The sequence below is a fragment of the Eimeria tenella genome, genomic scaffold, assembly GCF_000499545.2.
Source record: "Eimeria tenella Houghton genomic scaffold, Eth_scaff41, whole genome shotgun sequence".
Lineage (NCBI taxonomy): Eukaryota > Apicomplexa > Conoidasida > Eucoccidiorida > Eimeriidae > Eimeria > Eimeria tenella.
In genome coordinates, this window is record NW_013543345.1 from 103,619 (window position 1) to 127,946 (window position 24,328).

The window sequence follows — 24,328 nt, forward strand, 5'->3', positions numbered from 1 at the left end:
TTAAAATCAATAAACTAAGTGGAAGAAGCTTGGAACGATAATCGAGCCTTCAAATCACTTAACTATGTGAGAAAATGCCTGCATCGCGGCGGCAACCTAGTACGTCAGGCGAAAGCAACTCCTAGCACACGTTCACCAGGAAGAGCACGACAAACGCAAAGAGCAGCGGCACCATCAAAAGGTGCTGATCTTTCTGCAGTAAGACAATGACTGACCCGTATGGTGACTGCACAAAAAGCACATGCAACAACAAGAACAAGCGCCCGAATTGAAGCGTCAAGTAGCATGTTCACAACTAGACATCCTCGCAATCTGAGGTTCCGAAACTGCCAATCCGGAGCAGATGTTTGTTGTTCGCACGCGTACTTCTCTCCATCCTCCCCTATGGCTTGTCGGAGCTGAGAAAGCATAAGCAACGACAGTCCGCCGATTCAGGAATTCACCTAGTGCAATATTAAGGAGCGGATGACACTATCGGCTACAGTAGTTTAAGGCTACTTATGAAGGCCTTATAGCAAGCCTCAAGGAGACACAGAGCACACACCATGGGTTTACCGCCACATGGAAGAAACAACACTCAAGAGGCAGAGAGCAAACGCACCGAAAACCATCGCGCCCAAGCACCGACAGGAGGCTATTACTGCCCCATAGCACGGAGCTTCCCAAACGAACGCTTACAGGTATCTCGTGTAAATCCATGGGCACTGTGTTGCCTCCAGGCCTCCTCAATACAAACAAGTCGCCACCGCAAGAGTCTTAGTGCCTTTTCCGTTGCGCCCTGCGTGCATGCCCTCGCCGAGTAGCGCAGCCCCGTCCTCTCCGCCATGTGACCGTATCCTAATGCGCAAACAACTCAAGTCCACAAACTCAAAATTTGGCCCCATGGCCGGCACGAGGGCTTCTGGTTCTCCACGGCGCATACAGAGGGACCAAATCAAACCGTATAGGCTTGAGAGCTTGGTAGCTTGGTAGTGCCCTCAATATTACGCAAAGCTGCCCTCAGGCTTCTATGCGGCGCCTAAGATTACGCGTGCTTAGCGTGTCTCCAGTTCGGTTACCGCCTTGCGAATGATCCGGCTCGATGTCTACAAGGGCACCCGTCCTCTGGCAGACATCCTTCAAGAACTCATCCTACAGCAAAACAGGTTCCTACAAGCTTTAGGCACTACAAAACACTCGTTGACTGCTGGAAACTTGGGACTAAGGTTAGCAGTTCGACTCACAAGTCACGAAACCGTACATTGATCACCAAAGGAAGACTCTCCACTCTCTATGCCAGGCCGCAATGGACACAAACCGTTTGCGACCACAGTAAAACTAATAATGGACAAGCAGAGAGGCCCACAATTTGGAAGACAAAAATGCATGCGCCTCTATCCAAAGTGCTTTAGACAACAGTTCCATGGGGTACCTGAGGTCCGTACAGCTCCTCCTATGTTTCACTTACATCTTCTCCTGCCATCGCAGCTGTGCAGTCAAATGTTTCGTCGTCAGCTGCATCCGCCGGCGCCGGAAGGTACTGCGGAGGGCCCAGAAAGCTCCCTGTAAGCACGGAGGAGGTAGGTGAGATAAACTGAGACGCTTACAACTAAGCCGTAGGCTTTAAACATTATAATGATATGGATGAAATGTAATGAATTTCAATGTACGGCTCACATGCAGCAACAGCTCCTCTGTAGACTGTCTCCTGGTCTTCTCCTACAACTCTCACATATACTCCTTGTGGCGTCTGCTGCTGCTGCTGCTGCTGCTGTTGCTGCGATAGAGGGGAACCCCGAAGGATGAAGCCAGCCCCGGTACGGCGCCTCAGGGAAGCGATGGTCTCTACATGCTGTAGTTGTTGCCATGCATCTGGGCTTGCTGCAGTTACCCCACAAACTCCAGTCTGCAGCGGGAGATCCAATATCCACACTCCATTCTCCAACTGTCTCTGCATCTCAAAAGCAGCAAACTTCGCAGTATCGTCAATGACAGCACGCACGCCGCCACAGGTGCCAAAAGCAGAAAACAGGCTCAACTACTATAGCATTTGCTTCGAGTATGCAGTGCAGCCGAATGTTATAACTTGTTTCATAGCATACTGCTGTCTTCTTGATGTCAGCACCTAACAAGTCAGGGTCTCTGAGATCGGGTTTGGGGATAGCTGCGCAGACTGTCGCCATTGCCCTCAGGGCCGCCTTTCTGGCGCGCTGCTGCATAAGCTGTACATACACCCCAAGCCACAATTCTGCTGCTATTTGTGTCATAAAAATATAGTATGAAGGCCTGCAACTGTCTCCATTGCTGCTGTTGTCAACGCTACTGCTGTTGAAGGACTTCTACACCTGTTTCTGCTGCGCCGCAATAGCTGCTGCAGCATCAACTGAGGTCCATGTGCCATCACTCCTCCCCGGCACCGGCAAAATATGCGGCTGCTGCTTTTCCCCTACAGCTTGATCGTATGAGACTGGACCGCGGGAAGGGGTGTGGTGAGGGAGTCCTCTAGAAACCGAAGAAGGCCCTTGGGAAAATCCCGACTCTTGCGGAACACCATAGTCAAAAGATGGCGGTCCCCTGGGAGAGGAGTGACTACCCCGCGAAGCTGAAGCCGACGAGGGCCTATGCGAGAAGCCCGAAGTGGGCGGCCCCGACGCGGCTGGTGGGGCCTGCGGAGTTGACAGGACCCCCTTAGTTCGGGCGAGAGAGGCTGCCAACGCCTGCGCCCTCTGTATGGACTCCGCAATAGATGGATCAGCGGCGGGGGAAGCACCACCACCCGCGCCGGATGACGACATTCTACACCTTGACTACGACACTGCGGAAATTCAATTCAGCACCAATACTGGAGAAGCTGGCACAGGGATACAAACCTCGTGGGGAAATCAACGTCAGAAACGTGGCCTCAAAAAAACACGAAAGCACTAACTATGTCCTAGAAACAGACAAATTCACGAGCTCAGCTTTAAAGCCCAATCCGGGCTAAACACAAAGCTCTAACCCGAAGTCTTGAGATTTTGTAGCCTGCTGAAGACAGCGACCGCCCTAATCGCGGCATGGCAGTTAGACAATAAAGCAAAAACAGTAATCTGCATGCTTTTCCGCTCTCCGTGCGTTGTTTGGTTCCAGCTCGTGGAGTTGAGTATTGTCGACTCGTCTGGAGTCCCAAATTGCATGCAGCCCCAAAGTTGGTTGTGAATCCTTGGCGTTAGTTTTCCCAAATTACGAATGTACCACTCAGGGCAGGGTATTGTTGCTTCAAGAAATAAGACGCTCGCACGAACCGGATCCGTGCTCCCTTTAGGCGCCTAAAGACGTCACCGAGTTCCATCAGGGGTGTCTTCAGGAAATCACACGTGCAAAACGTATGCAAATATCTGCATTTACAAGCCTGAGTAGAGAACTTGATATACAGTTTGTACTGCGTTCTAGAATATGTCGGAGAGCAGCTTTTGAAGTGACGGTGGCGTCCTACAACTTAACTCTTGGAATATCGATCGAGGACCAATGCATTCTGAAGAACTTCTCTAATATTCACAATAGCCTTGAATGCGTATTCATGTTTGTGGCTTATGGTATGTATTAATGCACGTCCAGGTGCGTACAAGTGCATTATTTATTGTGGTGATGTTCAAGTGCCCGTGTTTGAGTGGGTTTTTATTGCGTGTATGATGCCGGCATCTTCTGCGTAGCTCAGGTCCGTTTATGAATCCTAGTAGGGAGATGTTTTTTTATTTCTCGTCTAACTGGTGTTCTGGGAGTCGAATTCCTGCTTGATTTGTTGCATTTATCTCTAGCCACGGAAGTGATTTGTGCCTCTCGACACACCTATTACGTACGGGTGATCCCGCATAATTCCGTAAGTACGGACTCCTGGCATTGAATTTTTCAAAGCCTAGAGGCGTCCTAAGGGCGCGAACAAACCCTAACACATGCTTGCACTGGAGGTAAACGCCAGTGCTGCATGCAAGAAAGGCCAAAAGGCCCGTTACAGGTCTGCGATGGCAGTCGGAAAGGGGGCAAGGGCCGGTGAACCCTCAGGAGACAGCTCCAGACCGGACTGAGGGGTGGACAGATGCAGGGTATCGGGACTGCCATGCTTGTATTCTGTAGCCAAATGGAGCCCCTCTTGTCGACCTCGTTTGAAACGATAAGCCGAAGGGCCCCCTACCCTGGGCCCTCTCCCAGATCCATGTATGGCACCTGCCTTTGCCCGGTGAAGCCACTCTAGGGCCAGTTGCTGTGCCCTTTCTTTGCCAAACTTCTTTGACTGAAACACTTTGTATCTGGCTTGAGGTTCTTCCATCCAAAAAACCCTAAACGGAGCACAGACCATAGTATACAGAGTCGCACATTCCCAAAAGAGTAAAGGTCACCAGGAGCAAGTGCCTTTACATGAAGCGGCTTTGCTATCCCCAAGGCTTTCTGATGTTGGATGGTGCTACAGCGTTCGTCATAGTTACCCCATACTGAACTAATTTAGTGGCGAATAGTTCGAAACAAGTTTAAACAAAGACTTTAATACTTCCGAAGACGGGTATGTTGGAGGTTCACGCCTGGGTGTAGGGATGGAGGTCAAGAAATTGCCCTTCTTTTTTACTTGACTTTCAGGGCTTTTTCTTACCTCCATTCTCTGCTTTCTCCGTCGTATTGCAGCACGGGATCCACTGGCCTCCTTGGCCCGGCAGACGCAATGGCAGCTAGCATCTCGGGTGGCAAGGGAAGTGGTTTCCGAAATCCCTTGCGGGTTCTTACGGGCACTGCAGCGATTTCTAGCACTGCCTGATGATTGTTGTGGCTGCCGGTAGCATTTCTACCAGCCTCTTTCCAGCGGCTTCCACCGGAATTTGAGTCGCTTTCAATTGCCCCTGTGGCCCTTGTTGTGCAGTCAGACTCCCTAACGTCTCCCCACATGTCTTCGTGTCCACTGCAGGGTCCCCTGGATGGGGAATGCGTACGCTGGTGAGAGTTGGGCCTTCCAGAGAAGTTTGTCCCAGTGGCTCTGCTGGTTGAAGCAAGCAAGATGGTTTGCCTGGGGTCTCTGCTCGTTCTGTGTTCATCAACTATTCTGTCTGTCTCCCTGGTTAATCCCTCTGTTCTCTTTCTCAGCTCTCCATTGTGAATTTTCGATCCTTCTAACGCTTTACGGTTGCAGAAGCGAGGGCTGCAACTGGAGAGCGGCATAATTGGCCTTCCTGACCCCTCCGCCCCGCTCTCCCCTGCCTCGTCCTCTGAGGACCCGAACCACTGAGCCCCAGAGCTCACGAAGGAATCAGCTGACAAGGCTGTCCTGGGGTACCGATTCATTGCTGCAGAGCTTGCCCTCAGAGACTGTCCGAATCCTAGTAAAGGTGCAAGCACCCCAACTGGTTTTTGCACATCTTCTTTGTCCTCTCCAACACAGTTTGTTCCACTTATTCCATTCTTCTTGAAAGGGACCCAATCTCCAGGGCTTGCTTTGTTCGTTCTGCAGCTGATACTGCTGGTGGTGCTGCTACTATCCAATGCTTCAAAATCTGTTCTTAGGGGAGCAACCCACTGATGCGCAGGATCCCCCCAGTCACTTATAGATATGTGTGCATCCGAAAACGACGGCAGGTGGCGGCCCTTCCGTGGGAGCTCCCCGTCGGTCTCTTCAGCTCCTGAGAAACTCCCAGAAGTGCTTGCTTGGGTGCGTCCTTCCGCTGATCGGCTGCTGCTAAGCAACAGGGGAGATACGCCACTTGGAATCCAGGAGCGCCCTTGCACGGGTGAGTGTGGACCCCAGTGAGACAACTGAAGGTAAAGAAACAGCAAGAAAGGCTAGTGTATGACTGCGTGCCGGTAAGCAAGTGACGAGCAGGAAAAAATAGCGGCGGCATGCCATCCACACAGCTCAGAAAATTAATAGAAAGAAAAAGCCCTTCCCCCCTCTTGTCCACCAGACAGACAGAGACACTGCTGCAGCTCGGTCACAGAAAAAGGCAGCAAGCAATTAGTTTCTTCTAAGATGCTTCTACTGGAAATGTTCGTTTGTTACTTGCTGCAGAATAAATGCCCTCTGCCTTCCGCTTACATCTGAAACCTTCTTTGTTGCTGCTAATTGAGGGGATCCCTCTGCTGCTGCCGGGGATGCTAAGGCTGCATGCTGCAGCAAAAGCTCGAGTTCTTGCTGGGGATTCACGAGGTGACTATCCACTCTGCGGGAAACTCCACTTCCCCACAGCACGCAGTCCTGTAGAGATCCACAAATGCAGTGGTGGCCCAAACAAAAACCTGCCAAGAGGTGTTCCAGGCAGTAGCACAGCCGGGGCTCAAACGAGGGGAGTCCATGCTGACAAGCAGCTGATGAGAAACATGCACGCGGTGGTAAAGACGGTGACACGGTGGCAGACGCAGCTGAATCCGCCGCCGTCGGTGTTCCTGCTGCTGCACGTCGTGCTGGCGCCACTACTACTACTGGTGTCGCCGCTGCTCTCGGCCTTTCTGTTGAGACCTGCAGTGCAGCTCTTGATGTCTCCACTTCTGGTGATTGTGTTGATCCTGCTGCAGTTGGCGTTGCTAGTGCTGGTCTTGGTGTTCCTAGTGTCGGTTGTAGATCAGCCGCTGACACCGATGTCAAAGTTGCTGGAATATTGCTACTGCCGTGCCCGACTGGAAGAGGCCTGAAATGTTGCTTCAGGTCACAACGCGTGGAGTCGCTTCGGCATTTGTCGCTGCTTGGCATTAATTTGACGACGCTGCTATCTCCGTCTGTGGTCCTGAGCAAGGCCTGCTGCTGGTGCTGGTGATGTTCTATGGCCGGGGCTGCACCAGTTTCAGAAGCACCTGCCACAGCTGCCCCTACTGCGGCGCTGTGTTTATCAACGTCTGATTCGTGTGGGCCCTCCGTCCGTGGGTGCTCCTGGAGGCATCGTCCAATGCCACTTAGAGGTGACTTGCTTTCAGAGATTGCTCTACAGCTGGCATCTTGGGCTCTAGAGGCAAGCTTAGGAGTATCGGTTACCAAGTCATTGAGTGCTGCGCCTTGCTGCTCCTTCGTGGCAGAGGAAGCGGTCCCAGGTTCTTGGAGCCCGTTGCAGTTGCTTTCACTTTTGTTGCTGCTGCTACGGCTATTGCCTGTAGCGTCACGCTCAACTACCCGTTTGAGCAGAAGTCTTAAACAGCCGCGCCATTTGTACTCCCGGAAGTCAAGGCTTTCACTCGTGTTGCTGCCGTGGGTGTTGGTGTTGCTGTCGCTTGAGCTGCCGCTGAACTTAGCCGTGCGGCTGGAAGGCTCGATAATGGAGGATCGTTGTACATTTATCGGGCTAGATACCGTGCAGATTGTAGTGTAATCGATTTCATCTGTGCCCTTCCCAAGATCTGAACAGCTGCTGTTGCCGGCGCCGCTTTTATCATCCCACCACTTGAAGCTTCCACGGATACCACGACTGGTGTTCTTAGAACTGTTAATGGCCCCGTTGTTGTTTGCTTGACAGCGCCTGCAGCCAGTGCCTAGGCAGCAATAGCATGTACGGTACTCACTAGATATGGGGTTTTCTAGGAGAATATCCGTGGAGGCCCAGTCTTCAGCAGGCTCATCGGTTGCCGCTGGGCTGCTACTGCTGCTACAGCTGCTGCTGCTGCAGCAGGCCGCCCCTATATTGGGCAGCATGAGGAGCTCTCTCGAAGTGGCTCCACCACCTTCGCGCTCCTGAAGGACTCCCAGTTTTCTTCCCGCCATGGGCCCGCCAGCTTCCATGGAGGCCAGTGCAAGGCCCCTATGCTTACCATTCATGGGCAGGGCTACAAAACGTTTTGACCTCGATCTCCTGCTCTACAGGCCCTGCCACGATAAAACAAAACGTATTTGTCCCCAATTTGTCCTATTGAAAGCGTGTAGATTCTGATAAAGCCTTAGTCTCAGTGGGTTTCGCCTTAATATGATGCTGGTGCCTCTACGGCTACGCCGCTGTGTTCGGTAAGGACCGATGATCACGGAGTTCCTGCGGCATGAGACTAACAATAGCGGACCCCACGAAATACCCTCCTTAAAATTTGAGGGAGATCCAGCGGACGTGAGACCCCCTGAGGCAAAAGAAATTCTTGGACGAAAGGGGGTGGTATTGGGGTCTAGGGATCGGGTGGGTGGGCGAGCAGCCCTAGAATGACGCTGCTCTCTCACCGTAGCCTTCTCTCGTGTTGAAATAAATACTTATACTTGTACTAAGCAAATTTAAAACCGGTGGGGACCGCTGGGTCCCAAAGATAAATCGCCCGACTGCGAGACAGGCGCCCGTCTGGCCCGTCTGGCCCGTGCATGGAGGAAGCGGTTGAAACCGCAGTTTCACGCTGCCCATTGACAAGTTTCCGGGTGCCAAGTAGTCCCCTTGAAATTTTCAAATACACATTTTCAACAATGAAACATAAAATAAGGGGATTAAACGGCGAAAACGGAAAGCTAGTGGGCTGCACGGCCCCCGACCCCAGGGTTGGGGGTGGAATCACCTCGAGCGCTGTTGGACGGGCTATGACAGACCAGAGCAAGCTTGAAGAACTAGAACTTAGTATTGTATCCTCAAGCATACAAATATCATATTGGGCCATTACGACGAAGAACACAGGCAACTACTGGAATATTTGAACGTTCGCGAAACCTTTTCGGCAGTCTCTGTCAACAATTTCGCCTGTCTCACCCCCCAGCGCCCGCCCACACCACGAGTTTTGTGCGGGCTTTCCTGCCCGTTTATTCTCAGTGTAGTATTTATATTTACTTATTATCCAGTTATCAACGATTTTAATGGCAAGTGAAGGCAGAAAGTTCCGCAAGACAGCACACCACCGGGGGCGTGACCCCGTGCAGAATCGACGGCTTCCCGTTAACGCCCCTGTTTTTTAAAGTCTGCTAGAATTCAATGGAATAAATAAAGACCTGTGAATGAAAAACGTAGAGATTTCCACTGAGTTCGCCCCTGCAATTACTCATCTTCCAGCGCTCCGTTCGTCGAACTGGGCTCTTGCCTGAAGAGAGCGGCCATTCGGGCATCTCCCACGTCTGCGTAATTTCGATATATTGAAGCGGAGCAGAAATCTGCACTCAGGAAAGAAAAATTGCACTTGTCCTCATGTAATGAGGTTCGCGTTGTTCCAACGCGTGCCTGCTACGTTCCCATAATGTGCAGGTGCTCCACTACTGTTTTTGCTGTAACAGCAATCGTGAGAGCTGCAGCAAAAGCCATAAGTATAGAACGCCAGTCAACTATCGAATACAAGCGCACTGCGAAATGTGCCGCTCATGTAAACCTCCCTGCTATGGATCTTGGCTCATCCACCCGGCTTCTCACACCCTACATAGGCAAGCTGCAAGCCGGGCTTCTCCTCAAACTCGTACTGCTGCCGCTGCTCTAAACACGCCGCTTTCTTGCCATATGCTGTTTACAAGCGTCCTCATTACACGAATACAAGTCTTCACAATATAGATTCGAAACAAAAAAATGAAGTTGAGCGCTCACGTTGAGGATTCATTTGCTGCTGGTGATTATGCTGTTCTCGAAAAAGCTGTGTAGCTGTATCAAAGCCAGCAGCTTCTCATTTACTCATCAATGCAGTCGGGGTGTTCTGTGCTACTGCAGATGCCGTGGCTCTTTGAGGCAAAGAATATGGGTTTGCAGCCTTCCCTGAAAACAAAAGACAAGTGACTAGTGGGCAAGCCTCGACTGTAATTCTTCATCATCTCCACCTGTTTGTTTTCACACATTAGTCTGGGATACTTTCCAAGCTACTCAGTTCTTTTTCCTTAACGCAGCTGCTAGCCAGTGAAACGCGTGCTTTTGTTTTCCTTTTGATGCTTACTCAGCTTCAGGAGGGCGTCGCAAGGTAATTTCCGCTTCTGCTAGTTGGTTTACTCTGACCGCTGTTTTTTCCAGATGGGAATGCGCAGAAGCACTAGCAGCAATAGTGCAAGGAACCTCCCGGGCTGTCTGCTGTAGCAACTCCAACAACTCCAGCAATAACGCGCTGCACTGGACCCAATCATCTTGGTTGAGGAGGTCACTTAGTCTCATTCTGCAACAGCAACAACCTCTGCTGCCGCAGTTTCTCTCTACTGATGCTACTGTTGCAGCTGCTTCGCCTGCACAGAAGAAACTGTACAGAAGGCACCAAATTTCCACAAGCTGCTGCTGTTGCTGCTGTTCTTCAGCCTGGCGCTGCTGTGCAAGTAGGCGACGGAGGAGTCGCACAAACAACAGCAGTACCCGCGACCGAAGCGAGGGCACAGCAGCAGCCACCTGGAGCATGAGCGGCCACAGGCAACTGGTCTCGCCGTTAGAGTTGCAGCAGGAGCAACTAATCTCGCAGCTGACGCGTTTGGTGGGTGGGAGCTGCACAGGAATCGCGCGGTTGTCATAATGGGAAAGTAGGGCCTGTACGAGCTGCTCTAGCACAGCAACAGGGTCCTGACAATGAGCTGCATTCCAGTAGCTGCCGCCATGGGATTCGTACAAGCGGCCTGTGCAGCATGTTCTGCTGCTGGCTTTTTCTTGGCAGAGGACAATGTGTGCTGCAGCGACTGTTGCGTCTTGCAAAAGCAGTAAAAAGTCTTGCTGCAGCTGCTGCAATTTGCTGTATGAGTCTTGAGGCCCTGCTGTTTGTGCAGATGCAGCAGTAACTGCCGCTATTGCTGCTGAAAAGGCCGTCACAAGGCTTCCGCGGCTTTCGATTATGGCGAGCGCATGTTGTTGCTCTGTTGTTACAGACAGCGCTCCCATTGCCACACCTCTGGCTGTTTCTGTCGTTGGTGCCGCAACCGCAGCTGGCCGCCCTGTCACCGCCACTGCTGTCGCTGCAAGTACCGCAGAGCTGTGAGGCGGACAGCAAACCTGCCACAGCGCCGGTCCAATGAGTTGCACCCAAGCAGTGCATAGAATTAGCACTGCAAAATCTGTAGCACTAGCACTGATGGTTCTTTCTTCCGGCACACGCCCCGAATAATTACCGTATATTGCTGAACTTGGTTCTGCTGTGGCGGCGCCAGCACTCACTCTGTGATGGTCAAAACGGTCAAAACAGCGCGCAAACGCATGTAGGGCGACAGCGACAATCGACTCCACAGCAACGTAAGACAAAGGGACAGGAGCCAGAACTCTACCATAGGCCGCTGTTTTCGCTCCGTCACCAGCAACTGGGGCCACTCCTTTGGGGTCACGAATTGTACCAGACTTGGCAATTTCACCTGCATGTTCGCAAGACGCCTCACAGGCAGTAAACACTCCATATCGACAGCTAGCAGTACAGTTGCATATGCTGCTGTCGCCGCCCTTGCTGACACGGACGCCACTGTAGTTGACATTGCTGTATTTGCTGCTGACGATGGGGGACTCTATGGCTAGCTTGAGCAGCTCGCAAGCCAATGGCAGCAGATGCCGATGCTGCTGTTCCACCTCTCCACGCACTGACGAAAAGTGCAAGAGCATGCCTTCTGCATCCGCTGCCGCATTTAGAAAATCCGACACTTGCCCGTGCTGAGGCAGCGGCCGCCCAGCTGCAGCCAGTTCCAGGCAAAAGCGCGAGAGTGCCACGGCCCCTCTTGCCAGACAACCTTGCAGCGCACTGGCGGAGCTAGCTGCGCCTTCTGAAATTGTCGTTGCGGTTACAGCTTCTTCTGCCTGTCCTATCTGCCTGCAAGTACTTCGAGCTGCCTCAGTTAGAGCAATGAGAAGCTTACTGAAGCATCCAAATGCTGCGCTCCTTAAAGACGCGTCAACTGTAGTCGCTGCAGGTGGCTCTACAAAAGACGACCCTTTTGCACCTTCGGTTAGTCCAACCCCGCATGCGTGTATGAAACTTAGCAGCATGCTCACCAAAGAGCCAACAACCTCTTCCAGTGGCGCTTCTGTTGGGCCACTACTTTTCGCTGGTCTGGTAGTTGCAAGTTTTGATAGGTGAACCAGCACACAGACATAACCAAGCGGCGCTTCTACTGCTGCTGCTGCTGCTTCTATAAGCGTCCAGCTTTTACTGCTGAGTATACTGTTGCCGCGCAAGCAACCCCAGCGCAGCAAAGGCAACAGTACATCGAGCTGCTCTTCGCAACGTCGAAGCGCAGTACTAAGAAGCCCCATCAGTTGTTCTTCTAGCTTCCTCATAAACTGCCGCCGTTCCTGCGGGAGATCTTTACTGCTGCCCTGCTGGCGATGCTGGCTTATAGGCTGCGATTGCCGGTCCTTCACCACCACTTGCCTGTGGCGCTGCTGGGGAGCCTGGGAGTTCAACTCAGTTTGCTGAGCCTGGTTTAGGGCTAAGCGTACTAAATGGAGGCTTTCCGCTGCTTGCAATGACACGGAAAAAGGCGTTGCTGCTGCACCATGCACGGTTGTGCACTCCACTAATGGTTGACGTAGAGCTGGCAACAAGAGAAGAAGTAGCAACGGAAGTGCTGGTGCTGCAACTTCAGCAGCGAACTCCCTAATGCTCCGGCGAACAACAAAATCTGATTCGCCTGGTCCTGCAGCCAGACTATTTTCAGCGTAGCGCTGCTGCAGCAAGAAACAGCATGCAACTGAAGCAAGTAATTCTGTTGCTGCGGCCGCTGCCGCCCTGTTTCCTTCTGTTGCGGCCTTCGCGATTGACGCACAAAGCACCACTGCGCTTGCTCCAGTTACTGTTTTCCTCACAGCGTCTACCGTCGTAACATCCGTGCGCGCAATAGATGCGCAGGTCGCGTCTATCTCTGTTCGTTGAAATGCTGCTGAAAGCTCATCTAACGCCCCAGCAGCAAGGATATCCGCCGCTGCTTCCCTCAACTCGTAGCAGAAGCCGTCGCGGAGAAGGCACAGATAAGCCACACGAACAACCCCACTGTCATGCCTACTGCGGCAGTCAACTTGCCACGTCCGCAGTAGCAGAGCAAGCTGCAGAAGCACCAGCAACCGTTTTTGTTGGTGTAGTGAATTCAAAACCAGAAACAACTGAGGCAGCATTTGCCCCTTATGGCCGTTTGACCACGGACTTCGCTGCAAAAGCTGCTGTAGCTGCTGCACCACAAAGAGCGTGGTATGCTCGAAAAGTCTCTCATCGCTACGGCAAAGTTGGCACGCCAGTTGCTGCTGAACCAGCAACAGCACCAGTTGGAGCAACAGTAACTGTAGCCGCTCATGCCGTTGCTGTTGTGCTCGATGGTCCTGTAAGAGACGGAGAAGAAACATACAAAAGCTTCGGCTGCTACTAACAGTGCAAGGACAGCCGCCCCTTGAGCCGCTGCCTTTACCCCATCCCTTTTGCTCGTTCTGTTCCTGGAGCTTTGGCTGTTCCAGCTGTACTTTGTAATGATCCGCATGTCGATACTGCGCATGCTCCGTCGGGTGCCTGTGTGTCTCGAGAGCAACCAAAGCTGCGCGGTTCAGGAGCTGCTGTGCTACTTCAGCTGTCAGCGACTGATGAAAATGCGACTGAGCAATGTGCTGCGGCAATCTGAAGGAGGCAACACCACAAGAAACGGTGGGAGCAGCAGCGGTGCCATGCAAGATATCAGCGCTGTTGGCCACTGGAGAGACTGCTGTGGAAGTGCACTGAAATCCTGCACCTGGTGCCCCTATCGCATTTGCTTCATCCATTGTGTGCGGCCCTTCCGATCTTGTTTTGTCACAAGGTGCTACTGCTGCCGGTGCGGTGCAAAGTAGCTCTTCCTGCAGATTCAGATCTTGTCCAAAGATGAGGGAGTGCAACTGCACCGCCATTTGCTGCCAGCATCCGCTGCTACCAGGTCTCCGTTTGCTGTTGCTTGAGGAATCACTTCTGCTGCAGCCATAGCAGTGTGGCTGTCCTGTAGAGTCGCATGACAAATCGTCACTGCTGCTGCTCATGCCATTATCGTCTAGCAAGCATTCGCCAGATTGGTGATTTCGCGTGAAGTCTTGTTGCCGCAATTCTTCTCGCCGCCCTCCCCGTAGCGGCCTAAAATGTGTTTGTTGTCGTGGCACTTCCGAATCTTCCTGCTGATCTCTTCTAGTTGACTCCTGTACCAATAGATCCTGAAACCTCTCAGGCAGCAGCACGTGTCCATCTTCCGCAGACTCCGGTTCAGCTGCAACACGAGCGGCCGCACAGGTAGCGGTCGCGGTCATATATGTCCCTTGTCCCACCGGGTCGTGCTGATGCCTGTCCGCCTGCCGCTGGTGCTGCCATCCTTCTACTTCCCGTTGCTGCAGATGTGAGTGTTTCGGTGAGCGTGGACGGATCGCATTAGATTCACGCTGCACAGCAGCAATCACAGTACTAAGAACACCAGCATCCAAAATGTCTGGCAATCCAAGGCAGGCACGTGCTTGACGCAGCACGGGTAAAGTGCAACGGAAGCTTTTGGCTAAAGGGCTGAATCCCCGCACCAATCGGAGTGTTTCCCTGTGCAACCGTAGGAGTGAATTGCCTGCTGATGCTCTCTGGATCTCTTTTGTTGGTAGGACCACTGGCACTGACGCTGAGTCTGGTGCAGTGCATATCACTTCAGGCAGCCCTCGGCTGTCAGTTCTGCTGTGTTCGCCTTCACCACTGGAACTGGTTATGTGGCTGATGCCGCAACCACACGTAAGGCTGCAGCTGTAGACAACGGGATACGGTGTGTAGCGATTATTCCCGTCAAACTCGCGCTGCACTCCCTGGTAATTGTCGCAGCATCGTGCGCAGTAGGTTCCCCCTCGCATTTCAACGAGAGTTTGCCCTTTCTGCTGCGATTGCTTCTGCACTTTGCTTTCCTCATGAGGACTGGACACGAGTTCTGGCCGGTGCTGCTGTGCACACAGGACCTGGTCCTGTAAGAGCACCAACAGCTCCTGATGTTGCTGGTGGTGGGCTGCTAAAAAGGAAGCGCAAGCTGGATCCAAACATTCTGCACAAGGCATCCTGCGTCCTCCTCGGTTCTCCTCGGTGTGTCTGGCTGCAACAAAAGCGAGATAAACAGCATCCAACGTCAAGAGTGCCACGCAAGGGGGCGAATTGCAGCGTACTGGGCTTCGGGCCTCAGGATAGCCTACGCGTAGCAGTATACGATGCGTCTTGTATTCCTGTGCCTCTGCTCGGCTCTCTACGCACGAAAACTGAAGCCCGCTCGATGAGCGTGAGGTGCAGTGTAGAAAGCTACCTAGGCTCCTCTGCGCTCAGCAGAGGTCATTAGTTAATGGTGGGCGAGAGCTTTTTGCTCGTGATTCAGCTCACGTGAGTGTGCTGTACGAAGCAGGACGTAGATTCAAAGGAAAGACTGCTAGACGGGGGCTTCCCAGTAAATCGCTGTCGCGTCTGCGGGGATTGAAGTCGTTACAACTAATCAGCTACGTGTCTGAATCTGATCAGTAAGTGCAGAATATGAACAGTGAGGAGGGATGATCTTGACAGTTTTGTTCTCCTCAGCCTAGCACGGAAGGGCCTCCATTTCGTGATGCAGCCCCCACCTCCGTTTTGCTGCGCCGGAAATGGTTACAGCCAAAAGCGACAAACATGACTCCCAACTGTGCCGCGAAAATTGACTTTCAACGAAGGATGAAAGTAAACAAACATGTATACTGCCTCAGCAAATTTTGTGCATGTGCTCATTCATAAGGGGACTGGTGTTGGGGCACCCTGTGAGCCAGCTGCTGCATGTAAAAGCAAGACCAGTGGTTTGAATTGTTGATTCCTCATGTACAGCGTCTAGCAGACTTGACTTGATCATATTTAGCTATAGCCGCTTGGGGGGTGTCAAAAGTTCGGCCTGCACCAACCAACCATGCACCACCGGCGATGCATCAAAACTCCGGATGTTGCAGGGGCTGAAATACAGGAAGCAGCAAGAATTCAGAGTATCCATTGCTTCTAGGGGAATACCTCTCGTGTAAAAGATTGAATACGGTTGCAGCAGTGTAAAAGGAAGTTGAATTGCAGTATTCTGCGTGGTGTGTACGAACGGCTGGAGGGCTTATGCGAATGCAACGCATTCTGCAGTTAATAAGAAAGTTTTCGGGCTAGTATAAGGTTATCTGTTACGATGTCAGCACAGCCAGAGGTAAAGGAAGTTTTGAGGAGAGGCGACGTAAGTTACCACAACCCGGTCGGATCAACGTTAGGTCCGTTGGCGTCGTCCGACGCGGTTGATTTTAGGAAGTGGAGATGTAGTACAGTTTTTATTGCAGAGCTGCCTACTAAAAATCCTAGTTCTTGCGATCTTGAAGCGCAGCAGTGGCGCGACGAACGAACGCTTGCTTGTGCAGGCAGAAGGGGACGGAGAAACCCTTCAAAGCGTAGAATTAACACGAGGCAATGATCACAAAAAGCACCACACGAAGAAGCCGTCTTATGCCGATGGTTCTCCAATCACTGCTTCGGGGAAGAAGAAAACGGAGACCGCCCGAGGCGACGCCGAAGGGAGTGCTGCAGCAGCAACTGACGTTCAGCTGCCAAGTGATACCAAAAAAAAGAAAAAGGGGAAGAAGAAGACTGTATCTGGAGCTGTCGAAAATGCAGATTCGATAGAAAACGCAGAAAGTCATCACCAAACCAGCGGTAGCTCCCGAACGCGCAAACCAACCCTGTTACTGTGCGACAACGCAGCGGCAGTCGCATTGGGGAATCTCGTGGCCATTCAGGTAGGAAGTAGAGGGCAGTGTTTGCGGAGTTTCTTGTATGACTTACAAGGGTGGATAGTCTCAGCTAACTTTCGAAACTAGGGTTGGCAGTGGTTGCTCTTTGGCTGTTGGCACGAACTGAGTGCTGTGGGTATATGCTGCCAAGCATTAGCTCTTCTGTTGGAGCCTCAAGCATTTGTCGTTAGCAAATGGCGTTTGTACGCTTGCGTCGGGCTCTAATGCAGAGACACGCCTCCACGAGGGCTGATGGAGCAGAAGACATGGATGGAGGGCAGTGGATTGAAGAAGTAGAAGATGAAGAGACAGAACAAATACTAGGTATAATATATGCACGGGCAGATTCTGCCAAGTCACTTTTACACTTCACATGTTTTGGAAATCACACATGTACGTTTCTGCCGAAAAGTGACGAAGAGAAAAGCCCAAAATGATCTGTCCAGTGCATGAATTCAGCTAGGCCCAGAAGTAGTGTCCGCAATCAGTTTTCGCGCTTCACGCTTGTTCTTTCCAGCCAAGGCAGAAACCTCTGCAAGGCGAATCGGAGAGTTGAGAGCGGAGATGTCAACCTTCGCCACTAAACCTCTCGATAGTTACTTCAACGAGTTCGCGGTAGGCGGTGCCAATTTACCGGCTGGCCAGGATGCAGTATACAGCAAGTTTAAGGTTCCCTCCAATCAGCTCTAAATGTTTCCAAGATAAATGCTTGCAAAAAAGCAGACAGATGCGTTCATAGTGAAGCTTTAAGTAGACGAAGCGATCAGAGCACGTACAGAGACTAACGTTTGTAGCACCAATCTGCATGCGCGCAAAATATTCCTGTACGAAGCCACTTTAAACAAAGGCAGGGTACCCGCATGATCGGTGAGATACTGTTTACAGAGTGTAACGCAAGGCAAGGCACTAAAAGTCGGGCTTGCAGACGAGGAGGAAGTGATTGCAGTTGAACAGAAAGAGGCCCAGGCTAACATCGCTGCATGCGTGGCCAGACAACACGAGCTACAGGAGCAGCAGCAGCGACTGTTGATATGCGAACAAGTTGTTCGCAAGAGAACCCTAGATGAGTTAGAGAAAAGAGAAGCAAAGCTTAAAGTTCTCAAGCGTCAAGCAGAGAAACATGACATTGCGAGACAAGTGCGTTTGAAGCCTTCATGCTACGCACATCGTAGAAAAATATGGCTGCCCTCAGCTGCATATTGTACCATTGTTGCGCTGGTCCTTTGCCACGCTTCAGTCTGCTAGCTCATTTGTGTATCACTGTAACTGAGCTCCTTCCTCCCACACCTATCACGTTTCGGTGCAAGATGCATTTGTCGTAAATTTTCTGTCCTGTCGTAAACTTGAAATGAGGCAACATTTTGTTTCCATGCAACTGTTTGAAGGACCACCTCGTCAAGCTGGTGCGGGAGTGTGAATGCAAAATGGAGGCTTTGATGGGACGGCGGAAAGGCCGTCTCTCTGCTGTTTATGGCCTTCTGAAAAAAGAAGGGGAGTACACCGCAGTAGCTGTTGAGCAGGACGATGCTAAGGCAAAAGAGAGGGCAGACTTTATTCCTCTAGGTAAGCGTCCGTTATGTGTTCCAACTTCTTTTTTGAAACGTACACAGTATGCAGCGAATATGAGAATGACACTTGCCTACCTGGTTTTTCTACAGGCCATTTGTTCCTTTGAATGTTCATCAGATAAGAATATAGCGCGATATATAGCCTGCTTCTGGGTCGCTCAAACAAAACCCCTCGATGTCTGCTTCATTAAAAGTCCATTCTACAATTTTTAGGCCTTCCACTTTGTGCCCTTCCAGCCAGTCCATGTTCTCAGGGAAGTCATACCGTGTCGAGTGGCTGCGTGCTCCTCAACCTTTAAATATGCGTATTGACCTCTGCCGCGCTCTCAAGGACAAAGTTCCGCCTGGGAGATACATCGTCTCGGTGTCTATATGGTCGCGCATTGGTGGGTGCCACCAAGGCGTCCGACAGAGAAACCACATACGATAATGCGCCTTGTAGCCTGTTACTTAAAATAGGAAAGTTTTTCCATTCCCGTGGGAGCAACACCACAATCCTGTGAATTCGCTTTTTTCTCGAGAAGCCACTTATATGTTTACATTTCATTTTCACCAGGTAGTCGAGCATCACGAAGGAAACTTTCCTTGGTTTTGAGCTCTGTTTTCTTGGGGTTTACGTTATTCCTCGTACTAGGTGGCACTCGTCTCCGTTGGAGCGTACTGCATACTATAGAGCAGAAGCTACAGGAAACAAATGATGCACGGAGGAGAAGTAGCCTCGCCTTTACAACGTCTGCAAACAGAGACAAAGATTTCTTAGAAACAGCAAATGACGACATTCCAGGAGCAGCAGCTGTCACCAAACCTGTGGAGTTTGCAGCAAATTTTAATGATGAATGCCTCAGGCAAGGTCTCTATCGTTCCCCATTCTGCATCACTTTGCTGAAGCCGATTGACGTCGGCTGCTCGTTAAACTGCTGCTTTAAAATTTTCTTGGGGCATTTTCAAAGGATTCATGATTTCAGAAGCAGTTGCTAGGGCTTGTGACAAGTACATATGAGGATTAACTCAGATTCGACGAGACTATTCAGTTGGCCTGCCCGTCAAAGATTGACGTAGAACCTGGAATGTGTCTTGTGTTCGAGCTGTTCCTGCTTCGGGGCCAAAGATCTCCAGTTGACAAGGCAAATCGGAAAAATCCAAATACCTCCAGAGCCCGTACCGTCATCTCAGCGGCTGCTCGTTGCGAAAAACGATTTTGAAGTTTTCCGCATCTCTTGATTGTAAGGCTTCATATGGCATCTGCGGCGTCTTCAGGTTATGGGCTGGGGAGCATTTCCGCTGATAGATTCTGATTTCCGGATTATCGAAGGAAGCTACAAGGTACTTTCGCAACCATATTCATTTCACGTTTGGCGCATGCATGAATTTCCTACCTAAAGCTATTGTGGCCAACAAGATACAAATTTATTGGAATTCGCGGGAGCCTGTCAGGACGCGCATTTTGTCTTGGTCATTCAGGTCCCTTTACTGCGTGGGCCAGTGGACCCATCAGTTCGCCGTTATTTTGATATGGACCAGCTCATCAGGACGAACCTCGATTCCTGGCTATGTAACCTGTATTTCCGCTGTCAGCTGCTTCCACAATACACCAGAGGGCAAGTTGAATTTGAGTTGCAGCTTGAGCATGCGGCAACGTTGCTCGGAGGAAAGACAAAGGAGTCACTAAGTTCTAAATCCCAGCAACATCATTCCGTTTGGGGAACTGATGAGCGCGCAAAGGGTGTGCAGTACATATGAGTCTGGCTCACAAAGTAGAAGGAATAGAGGATCTTCCTGAGTCTTTGTTACACTCATAAAGTCTATGTGGAGCCTGTATTTTTCATGTCTTCAGCGGAGGACCTGGTTCAGCAGCTTGTCAGCGCACTCCAAGCATGCGAAGAGTTGGCCGAAAGTAATGAGGAGGCTTGTCAGCTTCGTTCTCGAGCTGCATTGCTAACTTCAGCAATCCGTAGGAATCTACTTCACCTCGTGTCCCCAGCATTTGCCCGCTTTTTGTCGACGGGCTCCCGCAGGTCCTGCCGCAATCGTGACGAAGGACGGAGTGCGCGCTTGGCGGCACAGAGATTCGCCCTCAGCCTTATATTCCATTCCTGATGTTCACGCACTTCAAGAATACAGCTACTCAGGTAAATTGTCTTCTTCAGCACGCCCTAGGCGACTTGGTTGGTGCGTGCTAGCGGCAGTGCTTCGATTCAGGCTACATAATATCAGCTCTCCGCTGGCTGACGCTCTTTTCAACACCGTGTTTTGATACCACTGCGTCTTCTCATGTTGTGTTGCTCACTTCACAAGTATACTGCGGCACGACCCTATCGCACCCCAGCGAGGCGTCGCGAAAGCTTAAGTACTTGAAGAGCTCCTTGCTGGATGATTTTCAGCCATCTTTAGACAAACATGAAATTGGTATGTCTAAGACATACATGGCGCCAGCAGCCACAACAGCGTTTGTATTACAAGGCTTTGGAGCCCAGTCAGAATTTGAAAGTTGGCCGCATAAAGCACGACACTGTCCCTACCTAGGCAGCATACATATTTTAAAAGCCATTAGATTCGTTATTAATAATAAGTCCCAACTGCTCTCTTCTTGTAGTATTACCGTGAAATAGGCAAAGCAGTTAATCGCTCTCACTGGCATGCAGAGAGAGCGCCCCATGCCCTGCTATTCCTGCGCATTTTAATATTCCAGGCACGATGATCAGCGCCTTGATATGCGCCATCCTCGCATTATGGTGCTGCAGCCTCCTTTTCAGTCTAGGGGTGTGGTTGTACCTGCGCGTCGCAAAAGTTCCGGTGTACAACATCGAGTTTAGCGCCTTCTATGTTCGTCTTGACTTCGTGCAGGTAGGTCTACACTTTCCTTTTAAGACGAACAAAAACAGCGGGCCGGGGAAGTTCTAGTAGCCACTTAGATCTTCTCTTCTGTTTGCTCTCAGGAGTTGTTATCTCTTGGACAAATAATTTGCATATCTGTGGCAGGGCCTGCCGCGTCCCTCGCTGCCTTTGTCATTGCCTCAGTTGTCGTTTACATGGCCAATGGGACAGTGGGAAGACAACCAAATCCAGGTATGAAGGTGGCCTCTTGTTTTTAAGTCAGGACTTTTCGAGAAACTAGCTGTAGTTGTTGCGCTACGTCGTTGTCGTCCCAGTGCAGGTTACGGTGTACTATTGGCACTGTCATGTGCGTTACAGTTTATCAGTTTCTTAGTGCTCTAGGAGCAGCAACTGCTCTGAGTCCCGCTCTTATGGCTTTGATTGAGGGCGTAAAAGGAGAATCCTTGGGCATTTCTTTCATGCTCTCTAACTACTACATCAGGGATGTCCACAATGCAACGCTAGGAGTCATAATTTCTCTTCTAATTGACTTGGCCTCTATAGGACTTGGCACAATAGTACGTCGTGCCTCATTCCTAAGCTTCAGGCAGGCAGCCTCTGAACCAAATGGGCCTGACGTAAATGGGCCTGAGCTCTAAAAGATTCCTGTACTGCAGTTGCTATTGTGCGAAGGCCTACTGCAGCTACGCAATTTGGGTTCATCGCCAGGGTCAAGTAAAGGACACGCATAGGAGGCTCACAGGAGACGAGTCGTTATTTTGCTTGCCCCTGGATGTGGAAGTTTCGGAGAGTTACTTACTTGGTTGCTTAGAGAGTGCAAGGCAATACAGGGGCCCTGAAGGCCAAGTAAGGAAAATATGCACAACTCAACACCCAAGTGAGTTGGAGCAACATGCCTTCAGAAACACAAATGAATCACTTGCCACCGTAGATATGCCCTACAAGCAATCATGCACCACGTATCTAATTTCTCTCGCAGTTTTTGCTCGTGCAATCTTCAGTAACGGAGCCTCAAAAATTTTCCAGAGAGCATAATGCGAAAACAAGCCAAACAGGGGAAGGAAATCTGTGTCAAGTGCAGGCCCAGGCAATTGAGTTGGCAATATACACCGTGGACTCCAAAGCAGGGACACAGACACTGTACAGGCAGTTCCTGATGTAAGCACTTTTGTTCATTCTTCTAGTTTACAAATATTTCAAAGTCTTCTACCTGTTTCCCATGCAATTAAGTTGGCATTATACACCGTAGACTCCAGAGCAGGAACACAGACACTGTACAGGCAGTTCCTGATGTGGGCATCTTTGTTCATTCTCGTACTTTACAAATATTTCACTTTTAGCTGTGTTTTAGTAATATGTATATGGACATCTTTTTCAGACACCCTGACGGTACTACGGTGGAGATCACTGTACCCATAGCCGTGGAAAAAAGGCCAGTGGAGGGCACGAATAACTATGACCCAGCCTTAATGCAAGCAGATGCACAAGGAACATCCACGAACCACAACAAAATCGCCTTATAATGCAATGCATTGTGGGTCTAAATTTGTCAGGCAAATATGAAAACACTGTCGGATCCAGCAGCGCAGTGGCACGGATTCACTTCCGATTGAGGACCACTGCCAACTAATACGAGCATTAATGTGACAGCTCCAAGCAGAAGCTTTCGTGCCTGTCTTACCTTGCATCAATTCACCATAAAGCGGGTAGAATAAATGGCTTCGCCATTTGACGTACAATGAGAATGTGAAAAACTTGGCAGCAGCGTTCTGCGGAAACTCCTTCTCCTTTTCCGTGCGATTCTCTTCTATGCGCCCTTGCATGACTTTTGACGAGCACAAGCAAAATCCTTGATAGTATCAAGAGTCGTTAGATGTAAGGCAAGAATGCGCTCATCTGCAGTATGAAGTTTACAATTTATCTATATTTGTAAACACCTACTGTGCTTCAGCCATGTCATACGGATTGTAAGATTTTGTGTATTATACCGAACGCAGAATAAAGTGTCGAATAACCAGAATCTGTAGTTTTAAAGGCTGCCTCTAGAATGGGCTATAGAGGCATCAACCTGACCCGTTAGAACAGACTGAGCTTTGTGCTAAAGGGTCGGACTGATGCGGTGTTGTACAATATTCAACCAGACCTGAGGATTCCGAAAAACACGACGTTTTCCACTGTGACAGTACCGTGATCTAGAGCTAAAAACATTTTACCCTAAAGCTGAAACAGCAACTGTTTCACTGTAGATGAACACACACAATAAAAGTCGGCACAGCATGGTGTGTGAGACTCGACGCCCCAATGTACCCTGACGGTTTTGTCAAGCCACATACTTGTGTCTGGTTTTTGAATAGTGGCGCTCATCAAATTGCCAAATGTCTATACGGGGGCTAACAATCTCAGCTGTAGTAGCAGAACTTTGCATGTATAGCAGAACTTAGCAGGTATTCGGAGCCTTCGTTCAACACGCTCAAAGTTGCTTCAGTATTACGGCAAGTAACATCACGCCTGGTGGGTTTATGGAGATTCGGTACAGCACTGCGACTACCCCACTAGCTCTCCTGCTCCCGCCTCTCGGCACACAATGGCACAAAACATGCGAGTTCCCGGAGATGCAGTGCAGGTTGCTTCAAGCTCAAATTCTAGCTATGATGATGCCTACTGGCTTCTGCTCTGAGCTTCAATGAAAGAAGATGAAGTGTTCAAGAAAGGTTTCGTTTGCCGCTACTTTGGACGCTATTGCCGAGCAACGAAAACAGTGATGTTTGCTGGCTCTGTTGCTGCTCTTGTGCAAAGGTTCTTCGCACAATTTGGCTGTCGAATGTAAAATGAGTATGTCATTCCCATAGAGGATGCGTGCTTACCTATGTACAGAGTCGTCAGATATCAGAGAGGGCAGCAATACTTCGCTTTAAATAGTGTGCAAACTTGTTGTGAAATTGCAGCACAAATTTAAATAAAAAACATTTTTAGTGATGGCATATATCATGTTGTCCCTGCCAGCCTCTTATCTAGCTTACAGGTGGCTAATCGGTCGCTGGTAAGCTGCATGAAATTGCAGTAAAGTGTGGCGAACAGCGCTGTCGTCGAGTCCTTGAGTCTGAAATTCCAGTGAAGAGAGATGCCGAATTCGATGCACAGACGTTCATTGCGTGTAGGCACCTTGGACAAACAGCGGTCATGCCTGGTAGCCTGTCAGTACTTGCCTTGGGAAGATAAATTTTTCTTAATCGTGACCATGCAGCCCACGGCAAGCACTGTGGCAGCTCTTCTTGCTCATTAGCGGTTCGTATTCCACCACATCTATTTTTGATTTTCCAGTCTCCGTGGGCTTGACGAGGCTTGATATTGTTTTTCAGGCCCATGCAGAGTTCACTGCAC

General features: G+C 50.5%; 4 protein-coding genes across 4 annotated transcripts; 1 reads left to right on the forward strand and 3 right to left on the reverse strand.

Moving 5' to 3' along the window:
* Positions 1-121: 121 nt before the first annotated feature.
* On the reverse strand, positions 122-2,774 carry ETH_00022600 (uncharacterized protein; the record flags this gene model as incomplete). Its single annotated transcript, XM_013376866.1, has 8 exons — positions 122-226; positions 367-398; positions 679-837; positions 1,059-1,131; positions 1,448-1,542; positions 1,657-1,930; positions 2,082-2,201; positions 2,325-2,774. The coding sequence occupies 8 exons, from the start codon at positions 2,772-2,774 to the stop codon at positions 122-124; spliced, it is 1,308 nt and encodes a 435-aa protein (XP_013232320.1).
* A 1,190-nt stretch (positions 2,775-3,964) lies between these two features.
* ETH_00022605 (uncharacterized protein) lies at positions 3,965-7,735 on the reverse strand (the record flags this gene model as incomplete). The annotated part of the gene is made up of 3 exons (XM_013376867.1): positions 3,965-4,292; positions 4,601-5,751; positions 5,996-7,735. The coding sequence occupies 3 exons, from the start codon at positions 7,733-7,735 to the stop codon at positions 3,965-3,967; spliced, it is 3,219 nt and encodes a 1,072-aa protein (XP_013232321.1).
* A 2,050-nt stretch (positions 7,736-9,785) lies between these two features.
* ETH_00022610 (uncharacterized protein) lies at positions 9,786-14,834 on the reverse strand (the record flags this gene model as incomplete). Its single annotated transcript, XM_013376868.1, has 1 exon — positions 9,786-14,834. One exon carries the CDS (start codon positions 14,832-14,834, stop codon positions 9,786-9,788), a length of 5,049 nt encoding a protein of 1,682 aa, XP_013232322.1.
* A 1,118-nt stretch (positions 14,835-15,952) lies between these two features.
* On the forward strand, positions 15,953-21,585 carry ETH_00022615 (uncharacterized protein; the record flags this gene model as incomplete). The annotated part of the gene is made up of 14 exons (XM_013376869.1): positions 15,953-15,997; positions 16,176-16,550; positions 16,775-16,868; positions 17,062-17,159; positions 17,430-17,681; positions 17,930-18,107; positions 18,747-19,009; positions 19,574-19,835; positions 19,947-20,021; positions 20,128-20,241; positions 20,408-20,518; positions 20,802-20,956; positions 21,049-21,178; positions 21,305-21,585. 14 exons carry the CDS (start codon positions 15,953-15,955, stop codon positions 21,583-21,585), a joined length of 2,433 nt encoding a protein of 810 aa, XP_013232323.1.
* Between the last annotated feature and the right edge of the window lie 2,743 nt (positions 21,586-24,328).